The 20,212-nt window shown below is 38.8% G+C and overlaps 1 protein-coding gene across 1 annotated transcript in view; it reads left to right on the forward strand.

Annotated features, from left to right (window-relative positions):
* The window catches only part of ARHGEF38 (Rho guanine nucleotide exchange factor 38), a 153,668-nt gene that overhangs the window by 88,273 nt on the left and 45,183 nt on the right, over positions 1-20,212 (forward strand). The window contains exons 4-5 of the mRNA XM_065878263.1: positions 11,565-11,712; positions 18,374-18,391. Coding sequence (XP_065734335.1) covers positions 11,565-11,712; positions 18,374-18,391 — 166 coding nt within the window. The remainder of the gene's footprint in view (positions 1-11,564; positions 11,713-18,373; positions 18,392-20,212) is intronic.

Here is a 20,212-nt window from a genome sequence, read left to right on the forward strand (position 1 = left end):
ACCACCTCTAACTGCCAGAGACTGGGGGAAAGGTCAGTAGTTTTAACTGGGTGCATTGCTGGTCCAGATTGTATTAGTTTGGAAGATGGAAGAATGGATAAGCAACTGGCGACAGAAGGCAGATTCATTTGTTCATTTTTCCAGTGGGGATGGTCAGCCCTCCATGGCAGAAGGGTGAGACAGAGGGTATACACCTCTAAGACACAAGCTCCAATGGCAGGGGGGTATTCTTGTCTGTTTTGTTACTGTTGTATCACCAGCATCTAGAATAGTGTCCTCAATAATTACTTCCTGAATGAAGGAAATGAATGACAGAGACAGTGATATGTATCCAGGACACTGGCTGGCATGCCGAGGGATCGTAGAAATTGTCGTTGTTCTTGTTACCGGGTGTGCCTGTGGTTTTTCCCGTGCCATTTCCAGAGGCTGGTAGGGAGTGTAGAGCAACTGGTAGAGGCAAGCATTCTTAAGAGATGTACTTACTAAGGTGGATAAATGGGGTGTCATGAGTTGGTCTAAGAACAGGGTCCTCGGCCTTGTAAATCTTGAGGAGTGAAAAGTTATTGTACCTTTTTCCAATCTAGCCAGTGGAAACCTTTTAACTTTCAACTCTCAGAGAACCGATGCTTTCTTTTTTTATTATTAATAATTTATTATTTATTTTTGGTTGCATTGGGTCGGTTGCCGTGCGCGGGCTTTCTCTAGTTGCGGCGAGCAGGGGCCACTCTTCTTTGTGGTGAGCGGGCTTCTCATTGTGGTGGCTTCTCTTGTTACGGAGCGCGGGCTTCAGTAGTTGCGCCTCGCGGGCTCCAGAGCGCAGGCTCAGTAGTTGTGGCGCACGGACCTAGCCGCTCCATTGCATGTGGGATCTTCCCGGACCAGGGCTCGAACCCGTGTCCCGTGCATTGGCAGGCGGGTTCCCAACCACTGAGCCAGCAGGGAAACCCCGAATGCTTTCTTAATGTGCTGGTTGTTATAAAGATTCCCACCTGGAGTTAAAGTATCCAGGAACTCAAAAACGTTCCTGAAGAGACCACGAGTTACCATCAAGATAAACAGCTTTACTCTTGAATGTTAGCACCGGACTAGTATTTAAAGAGCAACCAATCCAACCACCTCATTGTTCAGATGAAAAAGGTAAGAGCCTGATTTTCTCCAAATAGCATCACTAATTCTGGACACAGAAGGGGACCCCAGCTCTTCCTAATACAGGTCTTATTACGTATTGTACACTGTCCATCTCTACCACCCACTAATGCTCCCCAGTTTGTCCTGCCCAGCTGCCAGGCCACCCGCTACTCCCAATGTGCTGGGTGGGTAGTGCCTCAGTGATGGAATGGCCTCTCCTTTGAGAGACCCCACCACAATTATGACTTTTTCCTCCCTGGCACTAGACGCAGCGGTGGTCATGGGACAGGACCCCACAGTTCACTTTGGCTCCCTTCCTTTCTCTCTCTCTCTCTTTTTTTTTTATGGTCGAGCTACCCTTATTGGTCTCATACCATTCCCTCCTAAAACCACTTCTCTGAAATTGCTGTTAGCATGTCATCAGAGACCTCAGAAATGTCAAATCCAATGAACACATTTTTCTGAATTTATCTTACTGCAGTACGTCTGAAAATTTTTTACCGAAAGGTTCCTGAAGCCAAAAGAGAAATATCATGGGCCTCAGGGAACGTGGAGTTGTGACCCAAAGCCCCAGCCACAGGCATGAAATAATTTGGAGTCTTGTTTTAAGAATTCACGTAAATTTTCCATTCTATTTTTTCACATGAAAATAAGTTTTCTTCAAATATCTTCATAAAATTGATACTCAAGGGACATGCTTGTTTTAATCCCATGGCAGCATGTTCCACTTGGCTCCGGGGTTTGGTTTGAATTTCATAACCCTAACCAGGGTCCCTTGAGTACCCCTTAGTAGCCAGTGTTATCCCCAAGTGAGGCAGGAACTAAATGAGACTAAAGGCAAAGGACAGTGGCTTCTGTAAGCAGCATTTACTCTTCCAACCTCTTTCTTCTCACACCCCTCCTCATTTTGTCCTCCCCTGGAGAACAGAAGGAAGCTAAGAATGAAAGGAAGAAAACATGTACATGATCTGGCATTTTGGCTGGCTGAGCTGCTGCCTTGTTTAGTCCCATCCAAGAAGGCTGGGCTCCCATCCAAGGAGGAGAGGCAGACCATGGGGAGCTCTCCTAGTCAGTCTGGGTGAAAGCTGCCAGGAAAGCTCTTTCACTTGGGGATGGCATATTCCCTCACTCAGGGAAGTGACAGCCAGAGGCTCACTGCCCAGATCTCAGACCCTCTTTCCTGGGAGTGGGTCATACCTACCCTCTGTCCTCAGAGTCATCCCACCCCCTTCTCTGTGTTCTGAATGCTCTGTCTTGACAATCAAGTTTTACTTAGAACTACAGAAGTTTCTTTGGGATAGATCTTAGATCCTAATTGATGCTTGAGAATATTTTCTTCCAGTTTTATTGAGACGTAATTGACATATAGCACTGTATAAGTGTAAGGTGTACTGCATACTGATTTGATTTACATACATCGTGAAGTATCACAATAGGTTTAGAGAGCATCCATCATCTTATATAAATATAAAATTAAAGAAATAGGAAAAAAATTTTCCTTGTGATGAGAACTCAGGACTTTTTTTTTTAACATCTTTATTGGCGTATAATTACTTTACAATGGTGTGTTAGTTTCTGCTGTATAACAAAGTGAATCAGCTATATGTATCATATATCCCCATATCCCCTCCCTCTTGTGTCTCCCTCCCACCCTCCCTATCCAACCCCTTTAGGTGGTCACAAAGCACCGAGCTGATCTCCCTGGGCTATGTGGCTGCTTCCCACTAGCTGTCTGTTTTACATTTGGTAGTGTATATATGTCCATGCCACTCTCTCACTTCATCCCAGCTTACCCTTCCCCCTTCCTCGTGTCCTCAAGTCCATTCTCTATGTCTGCGTCTTTATTCCTGACAGGACTTTCTTAACAACTTTTATATATAACATACAACAGTGTTAATCACATTTATCATGTTGTACATTACATCCCTAGTGCTTACTTATAACTGGAAATCTGTACCTTTTGACTGCTTAAGATTTTAACTAAAATTCTCTTTTACCATCATTGTAGTTGGTTTTTAGAGTTGAATTTATTACATATTTTTTCTTGCTAAAACAAGTAACTTCTTACTTTAAACCCTTTGTCTTAGTCAGTTTGGACTGCCATTAAAAATTACCAAAGACTGAGTAGCTTATAGACAACAGACATTTATTTCTTACAGTTCTAGAGTCTGGAAGTCCAAGATCAAGATGGCAGCAGACATGTTTCCTGATGAGAGCTCTCTTGCTAGTTGCCTTCTCACTGTATCCTCATAGGGCAGATACAGAAAGCTCCCTCTTCTTAAAACAGCACTAATCCCATCATAGGGTCCCCCTCCCATGACCCCATATATACTTAATTACCTCCCAAAGTCTCCACCTCCAAATACCATCACATTTGGGGTTAAAGCTTCAACATATGAATTTTATGGGGGAAACAAACATTCAGTTCGTAATACTCTTCATATGCAACAGCTCATTTAATATTTTCATAGAATTTTTGAATAAAATTTTATGGTAAAGAGGAGGGCCTTCAACTGGTATCTCTCAAAAAAAATATATATATATATATATATATATTTTTTTTTTTTTTTTTTTTTTTTACAGGAGAAGAGAAAAACTATTGATTAGAATAAAGTTCAGCTGGGATAAACAGGAAACAAAACAAAACTTTACTACCTTAAATAATATAGATATTTATTTATCTATTAGGTAAAAGTCTAAAGGCTTTGGGATTAGCAAATGCAAACTATTATATACAGGATGGGTAAAAAACAAAGTCCTACTGTATAGCACAGGGAACTATATTCAATATCCTGTGATAAACCATAATGAAAAAAATATGAAAAAGAATATATATGTATAACTGAGTCACTTTTCTGTACAACAGAAATTAAACAAAATTGTAAATCAACTATACTTCAATAAAATTTTTAAAAAACAAGCAAACCAACATAAATAACTCATGAAGATAAGATTTAATACTTAAGAACAGGCATCTTTGCTTTTTTCCCTTTCCTTTAGCTAGAAATTATTCTGTTCTATTGTTGTGGTTTTCAATAAATAGATTTGGCATTTAAAAAATAAATAAGTAAATAAAGGCATGTATTTTAGGCCTGAATGGCAACTCTGCTCCACAAAGTTCTCTGGGATATAAGCTTCTTCTGGCTCACAGCTCCGCTCAGCCTTACCTTCATGGACAAGGTAGTATTCAAGTTCCAGGTAGCAGAACAAAGGAAAGTATGGAGAAGAAGGGGTAAAGGATGAGCTAGCTACGTCATAAAGAAATTTCCTGGATATCGTCATAGGACACTTCTCCATATATCCCATTGGTGGACTTTAATTGCATGGCCACTACTATTACAAGGGAGGCTGGGAAATGTAGTTTTTATTTGGGGCAGCCCAAAATTCATCGTTATAGCAAAGGGGGAGTACTGATACTGGGGGACAATAACAGGCTCTGTCACTCACAAACTTGTTCACTCTCTCTGCAGTATTTCTCACTATTTTATCCTTGGCTTTGCTGACACCCACCCTAGTTTTTTCTCCTTTCTCTCTGGCTGTAACTTCTCAAACTTTTCTGCAGACTCTTTTTCTGCTAGGCTCCCCTGAGTGTTAGTATTCCCAGCGTTTGGTCCTCATGCCCTCTTCTCTTCTCACTCCATGGACTTTATTGCATGACCATATCAAATTCATGGTTTCTACTACTCAGGTTTTACATACCTACATCTCTCTTCCAGATCTTTTTTTTTCCTGAATCCCAGACTCATATATCCAATTTCATGAAGGGCCCTCCACTCGAATATACTATGGGTGACAAACTCAGTACATCTAAAATTAAACTCTTTGTTTTCCCACTAAAACACTCTATTTTGTCCTCATTGTCTATCCACATGTTTACTGAAACTGAATTCCTGAGATATACCTGGAGTTATCCTCTTCATCTTTCACATGTTCAATGTCCTTATTTTTTTTTTTCTCTCTTCTCCATCCTCCCTGCTTTTGCTTTAGTGGTTAAAACTAACATCTAATGAGAATTTGCACATGCCACCTTCTGATATAACTACATTACATATTTTAACTCGTTTAATCTGCAAACAACCCTACCATTACGATTATTCCATATTTTGGATGAAGAAATTAAGGAAAAGAGAAATCAGGTAATTTTCCCAAATGTCACAACAGCAAACGGTAAAACCAGAATCTGAAACCAGGCAGTTGATTTTAGAGTTCTCTCTCTTGACTGCCGTAACTTTCTGTTTTAGCCCTCATTATTTATTTCTTACATTATTATAGAAGCCTTTCAACTGGTTTCTCTTTTCCAGTCTCCCTAACTCCTCCCCCAAATTCCATCATTCATATGATTAACCCCAGAGTAAACTTTCTAAAATACAATCTAATCATATTAATCTGCTGCCTAAAATCCATCAGCGCTTCTCCATCACCTTCAGGCTAAAGTTCCAGCTGCTTAATTATACACAAGGTCTTTCATGATCTGGCCCCTACTCACCTATATAGCCTCTTCTGAAACCTCCCCCCAGGTGTGGCACCAGCCAGCCATCAGAGACCACTTGCAGTTTTTGAGCAGAACCTGCTCCCTCCATGCATCTCTGTACTTTTGCACTCACTCATAACTCCTATTTCAAGGGCAGACTGTTATGGAAAGAGCTCAAAGTTTCTCAAGAGCAGAATGGATCACCCTCTGTGTTTTATAGCTACTGTCATACTTTTCACATAGCACGGGAAGTGAGAATTTACTCTTCTCTCTCCCTTACTAGCCTCCATAAGTCACCTGAGGGAAGTGTTGGTTCTTTGTGTCTGCAGTACTTACCAAAGTACTCAGTGCATAATAGTCACTCATTAAATGGTTATCAAATAAGGCTGAACTAAATAAAGACTATAATTACTTCACTCCCTTTTATGTCATTTTCCTAAACAAGGCCTACTGCAGGGAGATCTCTTGGATATTGTTGGTTTCACTCCGGCTTACTTACCTGTAGGGAAAGTTCATCTTGTAGTTGGGTCAGAATAATATAGAAGCCTATCACTTGGTATGGTACACCTTGGGGATGGACATGAGGGTCTGCAAGTAAAGTAGAGGTGGGCCAAGAAGAGGAACACATATATGTTTATATTAGTGACAGTTTACATTAGATGCCAGGACATAAAATGTGTTCAATATCCCTGGAAGCTGTTTTTAAAGGAGGTAACTGAGGGCATTTGAAAAGGTGCACTTTTTTTCCCCTCCTTTTGTATGGCAGTTATTCTGGGGGAAGCCAATGCAGAAAGTTCTGGGTTGTAGAATTTTGAAAAAGAAGCACACGATAGTTAGATTTATTTCAGAGGATTCTGTGACAGGCAGCCAGAAGGGAAATTACCTTAGCTGGTCTTGGCTCAGTCCCTTCTCCAATCCTAATCATTCTTTCAAACCCACATACAGTAGACAGAACAGTTGTCCTTCACCACTGAAGAAATGCAGCCGAGAGTTACGTTACCGTGGAAACAGAATAATTTTTTTTTTTTTTTTTTTTTTTTTGCTGCAAGACATATCGCTTCATCTGCACTATTATGAAGCAGCATACATTGGTAGGGCTGGGAGGGGAATCAAATATTCTGCCCCCCAGTATTATACTTGGCCTCTGGGTGAATAAATGACTTTCAATTAGAGTGCTTAAATATCTTTTAACTTGAATCATTGTTATTAGAGGCCCGACAGAATTTTACTTGGAAAAGAGTAAAAAATTCAACTCTGCGGTTCAGGAGAGAGCTATAAATTCTTTCAAACTAGACCACTTCTGTTAAAGAAAATATGAGGGAATTTACAACTAATGTTTTCATTGTATGCAAAATAAATGCCTTTGTCCTTTGTGTTTTGACTATCTGACTTGATCCTGCTGTGGATTTAGGTTGTCCAGACCTCTTTCATCCTTTGTCTCTACTCTGAGCTGCTTTGTAGTGAACACACATATTTACAATTTCATCTCGTGTTGGGCTGCGGGTATTCAGATCCTCTCTTCCTGACTTGCTGCTGAGCTCATCTGAGCCTTGACTCCCTTGCCCAGCCAAAGCCCTCACTCCTGTTTGCTACTTGCCTCTGTGACTGGGAGGCTCACCTCCTCTTACGCCCAACCCTAAATTTAGCCACTGTCCTATTCTATTTTCTCCTCTTGTAACTACTCTCTTTCTTACTATTTGTGTTGCTAACTGTCGTGAAGAGTGAATCTGTAAGACCTCCACCGGCAGAAGGATCAATTCAGTAAAATCCCAGGAACCGAAGAAGAATCCCTTATCCCTTCAGTTCCAAAATGTTCACAGTCACTGCGCTTCCTTACAAGTCCATAAAAGCACTAAAACAAAAACCAACCAAGCAAAACACACACACACACACACACACACACACACACACACACGAGTCTAACTTTAATCACAGAGAAATCCCATAAATGAAAGGAAAGAAACATCTTTTATTGGCTGGATGGAAATTAGAAAATAATGTAATACTTTAAAAATACTAGTGTTTTTTTTGTTTGTTTGTTTGTTTTGCGGTACGTGGGCCTCTCACTGCCATGGCCTCTCCCGTTGTGGAGCACAGGCTCCAGACGCGCAGGCCCAGCGGCCATGGCTCACGGGCCCAGCCGCTCCGCGGCACGTGGGATCCTCCCGGATCGGGGCACGAACCCGTGTCTCCTGCATTGGCAGGCGGACTCTCAACCACTGTGCCACCAGGGAAGCCCAATACTAGTGTTTTAATGAAAATAAAAACAAAAATAAACAAATGGAACCTAATTTAACTGAAAAGATTTTGCACAGCAAAGGAAACCATAAACAAAACAAAAAGACAACCCACAGAATGGGAGAAAATATTTGCAAATGAAGCAACTGACAAGGGATTAATCTCCAAAATATACAAACAGCTCAGGCAGTTCAATATCATAAAAACAAACAACCCAATCAAAAAATGGGCAGAAGATGTAAGTAGACATTTTTCCGAAAAAGACAGATGGCCACAAAGCACATGAAAGATGCTCAACTTCACTAGTTATTAGAGAAATGCAAATCAAAACTACAATGAGGTATCACCTCACACTGGTCAGAATGGCCATCAACAAAAAATCTACGAACAGTAAATGCTGGGGAGGGTGTGGAGAAAAGGGGACTCTCGTACACTACTGGTGGAAATGTAAATGGTGCAGCCACTATGGAGAACAGTATGACGATTTCTTAAAAAACTAAATATAGAACTACCATATGCTCTAGCAATCCCACTCCTGGGGATATATCCAGAGAAAACTATAATTAGAAAAGATACATGCACCCCAATGTTCACTGTGGCACTACTTACAATAGCCAAGACATGGAAACAACCCAAATGTCCATCAATGTATGAATGGATAAAGAAGATGTGGTATATATATATACAAAGGAATATTATTCAGCCTTAAAAAAGAGTGAAATAATGCCATTTGCAGCAACATGGATAGACCTAGAGATTATCATACTAAATGAAGTGAGACAGAGAAAGACAAATATCATATGATAACACTTATATGTGGAATCTAATAAAAAATGATACTAATGATACTAAAAAATGATACTTACTTACAAAACAGAAACAGACTCACAGATGGCGAAATGAAATTTATGGTTACCAAAGGGAAATGTGGGGGGAAGTGATAAATTAGGAGATTGGGATTAACACATACACACTACTATATATAAAATAGATGACTAAGAAGGACCTACTGTATAACACAGGGAACTATACTCAATATTCTGTAATAACCTATACAGGAAAAGAATCTGAAAAAAAATGGAGATATATATATATATATATATATATATATATATGTATGTATAACTGATTCACTTAGCTGTACACCTGAAAAGTACACAACACTGTAAATCAACTATACTCCAATAAAAATTTAATAGGGCTTCCCTGGCAGTCCAGTGGTTAAGACTTTGCCTTCCAACGTGGGGTTGTGGGTTCAATCCCTTGTCGGGGAGCTAGGATCCCACATGCCTTGTGGCTGAAAAGCCAAACAGAAGCAGTATTGTAACAAATTCAATAAAAACTTTAAAAATGGTCCACATAAAAAAAGTCTTTAAAAATAAATTTTAAAAAATGAAAAAATAGGGGCTTCCCTAGTGGCACAGTGGTTGGGAGTCTGCCTGCCGGTGGAGGGGACACGGGTTCGTTCCCCGGTCTGGGAGGATCCCACATGCCACGGAGCGGCTGTGCCCGTGAGCCATGGCCGCTGAGCCTGTGCGTCCGGAGCCTGTGCTCCGCAACGGGAGAGGCCACAACAGTGAGAGGCCCACGTACAGCAAAAGAAAAGAAAAACTAAAAGTACTAGTGTTACAATTCTGGAGATAGTAGAGCAGCATTAGAAAGTAAGTGACATTTATTGAGGAACTTGTCAGTGCCAGGAGATTTAACGTCCACATTTCATTTAATTCTCAAATTCATCTCACATGTAACTATTACTTCCATTTTACAAATGAGAGATTTGAGGCTCAAAGGATTTTTTTTTTAAAGTCATTCCCGAAGTTACTTCACAAATCCTAAATGACAGTGATTTCTGATTCTGAGTCCAGTGCTCCAGGCAACTGCATCACTGTGTCCAGGGTCCAGCAGAACTCTGATGTGGGGAGGGCTAAAATCTAAGGGAAAAATGAGAAGAATATGGCCTCTAATCCTGGCTCTCCATCTCCTGAAAGGACTTTGGAAAAATCATTTCTTTGTTTTAAAGTCAGATTTGTCCATCCTTATTTAATATGGATACATAACCTCTTATCTCCTCGTATGTATAAGGAGTTAAGCAGTTAATATATGCAAAACTTGTTGAAAATATAAAGTGCACTTCTATGTCTGTAGGAAGAATGACTTGTTACTATAATAGACCCACATTAGCAGGTCCATTATCACTTCCAATCAGTTCAGTCCCAAATCATTATCAACCCCAAACTGGCAATGTTTTTGGGAGCAGATCTATCACATATTTCTTATGTGTCTCCCAAATCATCTTAACACGTTCTGGGTTGGATAGTGGATGCATTTTTATGTGATGAAGTGGTGAATAAATCAAACTATTCTCCAATATGTACTTAAGTCATCAGTTATAGACCCAATTTTATTATATATCAAAAAGGATTCCTTAAATACCTGGACATAATTAGCCCAGGTTGCTTTATGAACGGTCATAATACCGGTTCATAGTATTATCCAATTGATTTTTAACAGGAATAATGACCAGTTCTTTCTATTATCACATAAAAGAAAATGTTTTATTTCCCTCAAATCCACTGCTTGCCTTTCAGACAAACTCAGGAAATGTTAGTAAAATAAATAGCGAAAAATAATTTACCTAGAACCCGAAATTTCACTCTTTGTGCCTCTAACAAATTGACAGTAACTGCTCCATTTTGATCATTTACTACATATGTACTATAATCTGAACTTTACATACCCTACCTCTTTAATTTTATAATGACCCTGTGCAATTGGATCTATTACTGTCCACATTTTATAGATGAGGAAACAGGGTCAGAGAGCAAAAACTAACTTGTCCAAGTCATAATCTGTCCAAGTCTGTAGCACAGCCTGACCTGAACCCATACAGACTGATTCTAAAGTACAGCCTTTAACTGGTGTCAAAGAAAAACCCACAGTGTAAGAGTTGTGAGTTTAAGTTTTATTCAGGGACTTACTGAGGACTATGAGGAGACGACCTCTCAGTGGCTCTGAGGAAACGACTCCAAAGAGGTGGAGGAGAAGCCAGTTTATATATGATTTTTGGGGCTAGGAAATACACGCAATCAAACATACATCTTGCTGAAAGATTACTGCTAGTCACAAAGAACAGATATCCCAAGTTAATGATTTTAGTGCTTTTCTCTGTATGGGAAGATGTAAGAATCTGGGGTGATTGAAAGGCTTCCTGAGTTATACACCCAACCATCTGAGGGTCTGTTTATCCAAAGCGACGAGTGCCTCATCCTGTTTTTCATCCTGAATTCCTCTCAGGGTGGGCAATTGCAGTGGGTGATGACTTACCCTCATAGAACCAGGTAGTGAGCGATGCCCTTTGTTTTTCTTTGTTTATCTTTGTTTACTCCAGAACCCTGCACACTAACCAAAGGCATAATCTAAGAAAACCAGCTTTCTTTTCTTGCCCACCTCCATTAAGCTCATTATCCTTTGTTTTATAAAAGACAGGAGGGAAGGAATGAAAAAGGGAGAAGGGAAGGAGGAGGGTGGAAAGAAAAAAAGGAAGAAAAGGGAGGAAAGAAGGTCCCTCAGCGTCATCCACTAGGTTGTTGTCCTCCCCCAACAATCTAGGTATAAAATGGGACCCATCCAACTTTTTAACACTAATCAATGTTGTCACAAAATAAATATGTGAAGTGCCAGTTTGGTCTGACTTGATGTCATCTTGCCTTTGTTTTGCATTTATCAGGAAAAGTATTCTTGCAGATTAAAGGGCCACTGGAAGATATTTATAAAATCTACTGCTATCACCACGATGAAGCGCACAGTGTACTGGAGTCCTATGAAAAGGAAGAGGAGCTGAAGCAACATTTGAGCCTCTGTATTCAGTCCTTAAAGTAAGGCCTTTTCGGGCTTCCCTGGTGGCGCAGTGGTTGAGAGTCCGCCTGCCGACGCAGGGGACACGGGTTCGTGCCCTGGTCTGGGAAGATCCCACATGCCGCGGAGCGGCTGGGCCCGTGAGCCATGGCCGCTGAGCCTGTGCGTCCGGAGCCTGTACTCCGCAACGGGAGAGGCCACAACAGTGAGAGGCCTGCGTACTGCAAAAAAAAAAAAAAAAAAAAAGTAAGGCCTTTTCAAATGATTTCCATGCACTCTCAGTCACCTAGCAGGGAACATTTTAACTGGATGTAGATGAAAGGTCTCCCATAAATCCTATGTTTTATGAGGCTTGCTGGGAGCTCTACTTTGTGTTCTCTTCATGAAAAGCTGACATGCCAGAAACCCTGATTGACTTGGTTTTTTTCCCTGCAAGGATGACTAAAAATAACATGGGAAAGATACGGGGCTCTGTAGAGATAGAAAAATGCAATATCAAAAAATGAAATGTAGAAGAAAAGCCCCTCTTAAAGCTGTTGTTACTTTCCTGCTCCCACCTAGGTCAAGTAATATGTGAAACAGCCTGTGTCACCGTGGTCCCAGGAACACGTGGAATAATAAAGTTAGTGGGATGTCCCATGACCCTCTGAATGGCCCTTGCCATCCCCCAAACTCACTGTGGGGAAGGAGGGGAGATTGGCAAAGATAAGTCAGGCCCTGTTAAAGTTAGTTTCAGGAAAGTTAGTCACGCCTTCCTTCCTCATCTCTAAATTGTTGGTGGGAAGTGCTACCTAATGTAATTATTTTTAATCTGGGAGAAATATCTATTCACTATAAAAATCTGAAAAAGGAAGTTCCCTGGTGGCCTACTGGTTAGGGTTCCGGGCTTTCAGTGCTGTGGCCTGGGTTCAATCCCTGGTCGGAGAACTGAGATCCTACACGCCGTGTGTACGGCCAAAAAAAAAAAAAAAAAATCTGAAAAAAAAGATAAGAAAGCACGAATAAGATAAAAACCCTTACTATTCCATGTATTAATTCCTTGCTAACCATGAATTAAAAACCATAGTTTGCATTTTTTTCTGATCTTATTTATACACATAAATATAAACATGTGTTTGGGTTCTTTTAAATGGAATTAGTATCTTACTGTATCTCCAGTTTTCTACCGAATGAAGCTTAAAGCCAAAATGTCCTCCCTACTCCACATCTTACCCAGTGGCTCTATTGTGGTTTTTCACCTCTAAAGGTTATCCATTGTCAAATGGTCTTGATTAAGCTAAGAATTAACCAAGCAGAGAAAGCTATGGTGTATAAATCAACACATACCAACCAGTCTGATCCTCCCCTTTTATATACTCTATTGCAGGGGCGGGGGCAGAAAGGGGGGTCTAATGTGGTACAACTGAATCAAAGTGAAATCAGGAGGCTAAATGAGACTACTCTGGAGAAAAGCCTTTCCAGGCTAGAACTGGGACTGAAGATGTGTTTAAACTGGACCCTACAAATTTCTTAAAATTAACTTTATCGCCCTCTACTGGCCATTAAGTTATTGCAGTTCTTTAACCATTTTCATGCTTCGGAAAAGTAACAATTTCAAGTCACTAAATCGCAAGCATTTATTTAGCACCTGTGCTGTAATGAGCATAGATCTGGGTCCTGAAAATACAAAAATAAATCATACTTAAACCGTGCCCACAAGCAGCTCAATATGATCAGGTGATTCTTAAAGATAATATGTGATGAGTAGTTCCAGTTCACTATTTCTCCATTATTGCTGTTTAGTTCAATGTTAGCAAATCAATTTAGATAAACCATAAAGTTTGAAGTTGTAGCCATCTTAATAAATTCATATATTAGAAGCAACATCTTCTAAATTTACAGGTGCTTTATCCAAGGAAGAAATAATAGTGTTATTCTGGGTGTGAATGAACACCTTTCCTACCTTAAACTAGTGGCAAGATCTAATCTAATTAATGTCTATCTTGAGCCATTTTCCTTCTTCATTTTCCAGAAATAAAAGAGAGAAATCTTATAGCAAGTGAACAAGTAGAACCTTGAATCGTCACTCTAACCCCAGCCCCAGGTCTAGAGGTCCACACAGGGAGAGGATGTAGTTAATTTATTTGGGCAAATGCTTCTGACAGCTGACCAGAAGTGGAGCTGTCTGTTCAGAGGGAGATGAACAATAGTTTATTATTCATTAAGCTGTTGACTCCTAAGAGAAAGAAATTAACCGTGCCAGAATATTCCATCAGGCAATGTAGCTCAGTACCATACCCCGCTAAAACAGCTAAAGCAGAAGTAATTTGGAAACTTCGTAAAATCCCAATTACTGAAAATTACTTTCAGACCCAAAGGCTTATTTGATCTTTTTCTGAAAGTCTTAAATTCTTGTCCTGGTGATGTCCCAAATATTGTATATTCTGCCCCGTTCTGCTATGAGGGAATCATTTCAGGCATTGGAAGGTGCTAAGGTTTAGGAAAACATAAAATCCAGAGGAAGTAATATTGGCAGGACTATTTCTTAAGGGAAAGAAAATCAAAATAAAATAGTTTAAATTAGAGCTATTTTTCCCAAAATTGCCTTTCCATGAAAATAAAGTTAATGATGAATTGTACTGGTCTGCCTGATAACTGAAAGCAGGAGAATTATTGACATTACTGTGACACTGACCTCAATTGAGTTAAGCTTTAAATTCTGAGAAACAGGTTTTCAAACAGGTTTATAGGCCAAAGAGAGTCTGGAACACCCCAAGGGCTTGGTTTCCCTTGCCAAGTAATCAGTCAAAGCTATTACTGGGGCTCTGCCTTTTCCTTGTGGCTAAATAACGGAGCCCAAGCACAGTTGCCAATTTCTAATGAATATTAGGTGTGGCCTCCATTTTCTACCATGCTGGGGGATATTGGAACAACTGGATTTGAAGCAGTACCCATGAAGAAGGTGGCTCCGTGCCTCAGACGTTAAAGCAGATTTTAAAGCAACAGAAGTTGCGTTTTATCCAAAATTTAAATGTTTATTGAGGGCCTAATAAATATTTATTATAGGTACTAGATAATGTTGAAAATATCTTTTTTTTTCAAATATATAAACACAGTTCTTGCCTCCTGGGAACATACCTTCTAGTTGGTAGATAAACAAAACCATCTGGAAAGCTTAATAATAATACAAGAGTTAATTTAAATAACACACCAGAAGCTGTCACGGTGAGGTTCAAGACTAACTTCCAAAAGGAGAGTAGAGAGATTTCCTGGTTCTGTAACCAAGAGACTTGAGGTCATAACATTTGGCTATTCTCTGAAGCCCATTATCTTTCAAAAGAGCAAATAATATTGGTATCCAGAAAATAATTTTGAATCCCTTTGAAACGTTTGGGCAATGTTTCTTTGTGTGTGAGTTTCCCTACTTTGGACCCACCAGGGATGTGTAATAAAAGTGCAACTTCCTATGCTCTGCTCCAGACCAAAAAAAAATTAGGATTGCTGGGGGTCCACTCCATGAATCTTCACTTTAACAAGCACCCTTGGGTGATCATGGACACACACTCCAGTGAAGATCTACTTTAGAAGGAGAAATCATGCCCATGGTACCCACTCACTGCTTTCCCTGAAGCCCACAGGCTGTTTTCATGACTATAGATACAATCTAAGCAGTAATTTCAGGGTTTAGAAACCTTAAGAAAGTAAAGACTAAAACAATCTAGAAGCACAATCCCACATCTGCATCTACAGCTTATAAATTGGAAGTCTGCAAGTTTTTAATTTATTCCACAAGGAGTATTTACAGCGTCACATTAGTGACCTGTAAGATTACATGAAATACTGATTTAATACAGTTTCTAAACTTGTGGAAATTATTTGCTAAATGCCTAGTTACTTAGCCTCTTTGGGGTTATTTAAGGTTTCTGCTCTGCATGAGGAAAGTGAAAAATAGAATAGCTGTGAATGCAAGTGTAGCTATAATTAGAATAGTCTGTCTGCAGCCTCCTTTATCTGTTTTCCTAGTTATAAATACCACCAAATCCCTGATGCCTTTCAGAGGCCCTAAAGATTTGTTTATTTGTAATAGAAAAAGAATGAAGAGGCTTTTCCAAGTTTTTTAGTAGGTAACCGGAAGATGCATTTCTAACTTCATGTCTAGCTGTTATAAATTTATCTACGTTTTTCTTCTTCCTAACTGAGGCCACCATCCTCAGGAGGAAAACTTCTAACTCCTAGTCATCTGGGTGCTGTGGCTGCTTATATTACTGCTATAGATTTTCCATTCAGGGAAGCTAAAAGCTCATGCAACATGACATCAAAGGAATAGATTTCAATTTGTCCACCACAGTTTATATTTCTTAATATTATTCTAGTGGGGTGTTCCAAGTAAAAATTAAAATCACTTTTGGAAACTCTTTCAGTTCTTTATTACATGACATCATGTTTGAACAAAGACGATAATCCTTAACGGAATAGTCATGAAAAAACTATTGTTAACTGTGAGTCAAATTATAATGACCCCATGAGGGTGTAAGGTGGGGTGGTGGATATATTGTTACTTTACCCCCCAAAGGGGTAAATGGACCCAATTTAACTTTGTCCTTCCTGAAATGTCCTTGGCTGGGGTTAACTTCTGGAAAGTTTTAGCCTAAAAGGGAGATTTTTTTAAATGATAAACAAATAAAAAGAAGATGTTATAACATAATGCCACTATTCCACTGTTGGAAAACCTCAGGTTCCTTTTCATAAAATGTTATATTTACATTAAACACAGTGTTTAATATATGTTATAATATGGAGGTTTTTTCTGGTTGAAGTAAATGGAATAGAAAGAGAAAAAATTTTCCATGTCTTCTCTAGGAGTTAGAAGAACAATCTTTTCTTTCAACTTCAAAGTATGTGTTTTGGTTCCAAAGTGATTGCATCTTTCACTTGTTTGTTTTCATAGAAAACTGCATTCTTATTTTTATTCAACTTCCATCCCAAATTTTCTGATCTATGACTTGCAGAGCAAAATAAGAAAAGGAAATTCCTTAATAGAAGGGGATAGAAATTGAGGAAAGAATGTGAGCTTAAAGAAAATGAATGGAAAGAAATACTGGGCAGGAGGGTAGTGGTGGTGTACTTTCTTTCATTGAGATAGAAGAGCTCTTCAAACAACAGTTAATAATTGTTTGAAATTGTAGCACCTGCTGATTTTTAAAAATTTATAATCCTCTGTTGGATTCCCAACTGGGAGGTCTTGGATTCAGCAAAACCTAGTTATTTCAAGATGTCTAGGGATCCATTCATACACTGTCTGGAGAGCGAAGGGATACTTGCTATACATATATGTATACCATTGTTTTCCACATATATAAAGTACTGGGATTAATTTTTTTAAATTAAGCCCATGAAAATTTATGAAATTCGGCATAGGTAGTTATTGAATTTTTTCTCAATCATTGAATATGAAAAGACCATCTACTATGATGTGATGGGATCACGACATTTTTTTTGTATTGAAAACATTCATTGTGTTCCAGAAAACTGGAAACCAGAGGTCAAGGTGATCAGTTTATTAATACAGGTTATTACTTTATTTCTCTATAGCCACATGAGGCTTTCAGAGAGAAGTTCCTATCTCCTTTATTCTTGAAATTTAACTTGAAAGATTCCCACTTTTTTATCGTTAAATTAATTAATTTGACAAATACGTTTTGTGCTACTGTGTGCCAGTCCGTTTTTCAGGTACTGGGGCTACAACGGAGAACAAAGCAATGATAAATCCTTGCCCTCCTTGGCATCGGGGAGCGGAGAGATAGACAAGAAACCAAATAAACATATAGTATATTAGAAAGTGACAAAGCGTTATGGGGAGAAATAAAGCAGGGAATGAGAATCAAGAGTACAGTGGGAGGCAGGTACAATGTTTAAGAGGCTGGTCAGGGAAAGCATCACTGGGCAGGGGCATTTGAACAAAGACCTGAGGGAGATAAGGAAGGAGCCACATAGATATCTGGAGGAAGGGCAGTCAGGCAAGTGCAAGGACCTCGAGGCAGGACCCTGCGCTTTGAAAAGAGCAAGGAGGCGTGCAGTTGCCACAGATGGGGAGAGTAGCTGAACTATGGGAAATGAGGTAGAGAAGATGTGGAAGTAGAGGCAGATCGTGTTGCCTTGGAAGGACTTTAGTTTTGCTTGAGCAAAATGGAAGCCACAAAAGCTAGCAATGCTGAGTGAAAGTTTTTATGGGAATTATCTAATTGAATAGGTGAATTGTTTATAATCTATCTAGCTATCTATATATATAAAAAACACTATAGACAGAGATATTATAAAGCACTTGATAGTAGTTTTCTGCAAGTCAGTAACTTTCCTTTGTAATCTTATCTCAATTTCTCCTAATTACTATGTTTAATAGATTTTTATTTCATAATATAAACAAAGATTAACATTTAAATCCATTTTCAAATGACTAAAATTTACTAACTATAATCTGAATCAACAGTTTTTAAACCTTATACAAAGTGTGAAACAAATATGGTGGATACATACTAAAATAAAGTTTTAGGGATATTATAAAACTAATTCTATAAAACCTTCATGAAAATGACTTATTACGCTATTTTACATAATAAAATTTTAAAGCTTATATAATGTTTGCTTATTACCTCAAATATCTCGATTTACATGAATTTACTTTTTTTTTTCCTTTTCTTACAGGAAAATATACATGCAAGAGTAAGTACTTTTGTTTAAATAATAGATATCAAATGTTAAAATCATGGGGAAAAGCTGATGAATATTTCTGTGCAAATCAGAATTTTTAGTTTTTACAATGATATTCATCGCTTTTAATAAGTCAAGATTGCAAAGACATTTACCCTAGATATTATTGGTGCATTTATTTTCAATTTGCCTGAGATGATCTTACATATTAAATTATTATTATGTGTACCTTATTAAACTTTTTAGAAGAATCTTGGGATATAATTTACTTAAGTCACAAGTTTTTGGTGCCAGGAACTCTTTGGGAACTGCTTATCACACATATGTTTAGGAATCACTTTAATGTGTCCAAAAATATTTCTTCCTAAGGACAACATTAGTCTAAAAAGTCTCAGATTGATACCATAATGTTTTTGAAGGTTACATAGATTAACATATAAAAGAAAAGCTTCCTTATGCATTACAGTAAAATATTCTGTTTCTTCTGATTTGGACTCTGATTTACAGAGAAAAAAATCATACACACACATACATAGCATGAAAATGAAATATTAAGATGAAATAATTGGTTACTAGGACAATATAGAAATTATCTTATAAAAGCAACACACACATACACATACTTTGCAAGATGTCCATTTTTATAGAAGAACAGCATGTCTAGTCTAATATTGAAAAGATGATATTGATTTGAATATGAAGTCAAATTTACCAGGACTTAAAAAAGCACGTGTTTGCCTTAGCATGGTCAGGAGCTATCTAAAGTCCTGAGTTCCTAGTCTGCTTGTGCGTGTGTGTGTGTGTGTGTGTGTGCGTGTGTGTGTGTGTGTACATTCTAAACTCCTGAAACTTTACAACAAGAAATACAAAATAAAAATTATATTAATTTAAGCTGTAAATATCTGCCATTCATGCTTTGGTGCAGAGCAACCTTGAGGAAAGACAGAATTCCAGGGTGAGGTGGAAGAATCAGGCATCATACAGGAGACCTGTAGACTAAGGTTTTATACCCCAGCCAAGCTGAGAAGTTAGTTTTTGGCATACCAAACAAGCACCCAGTTCTCTCACTTTATAAGCCTTTTCTTTCAAAAGGAAAAAAATATCCTATAGTATAAACAGATATGATTAGATTTGTTCAAGACCATTTGAATTTGAAGAGGAGTATAATAGAATAGGGCATTTTGGTCCTTTCACACACCAGAGCTTTCCTGGCTCCTCTTCAATGACAGTTGATGGTATTGGAGGGGTGGAGGATGGCTGTCTCATTATAAAGCCTGTGGCCCTGGCATCGTGCCTAGGACTGGAGATTCACAGAGCTGGGGAATGAGAGAAGAACTTCATATGCTACACATCTATTCACATACAATGTATGCTACACATATGATGTATGCTACACATAACAATGCTACAGAGAAACCCAAACCTACGTTGTGGCCAACCCAATATTTAGGTTTCTTTTCCTAGAGCTTAGGTCTTTATAACCAAAGATTGAGAGACAGAGACAGACAGAAAGAGAGATTCAGAGAAGGAAAGTGAGCAAATCTTTTAATACATTAGCATGCACAGGCTCCTACATACAGAATACTTGAAACAAACAGCACCTTGTATTGAAATGCTTGCTTAAAAAATTGCACTGGCTTCTGCGGCAGTCCTGTTGTGTGGGTGTTAGCAGGCTGCTTATGCCCCCCTCTAACCCATTCTATACATCAAGAACTCGAAAATAGGAAGAAGAGTCATAGCGTGTGGCTGCATGAACATCAAAGCCACGTTTGCCATGAGTTATTTTCCTTCCTGTTTCTCTCATTCAGGAAAGGAGGCACAGACGCTGCTACC

This window comes from Phocoena phocoena, chromosome 5, assembly GCF_963924675.1.
Source record: "Phocoena phocoena chromosome 5, mPhoPho1.1, whole genome shotgun sequence".
Lineage (NCBI taxonomy): Eukaryota > Metazoa > Chordata > Mammalia > Artiodactyla > Phocoenidae > Phocoena > Phocoena phocoena.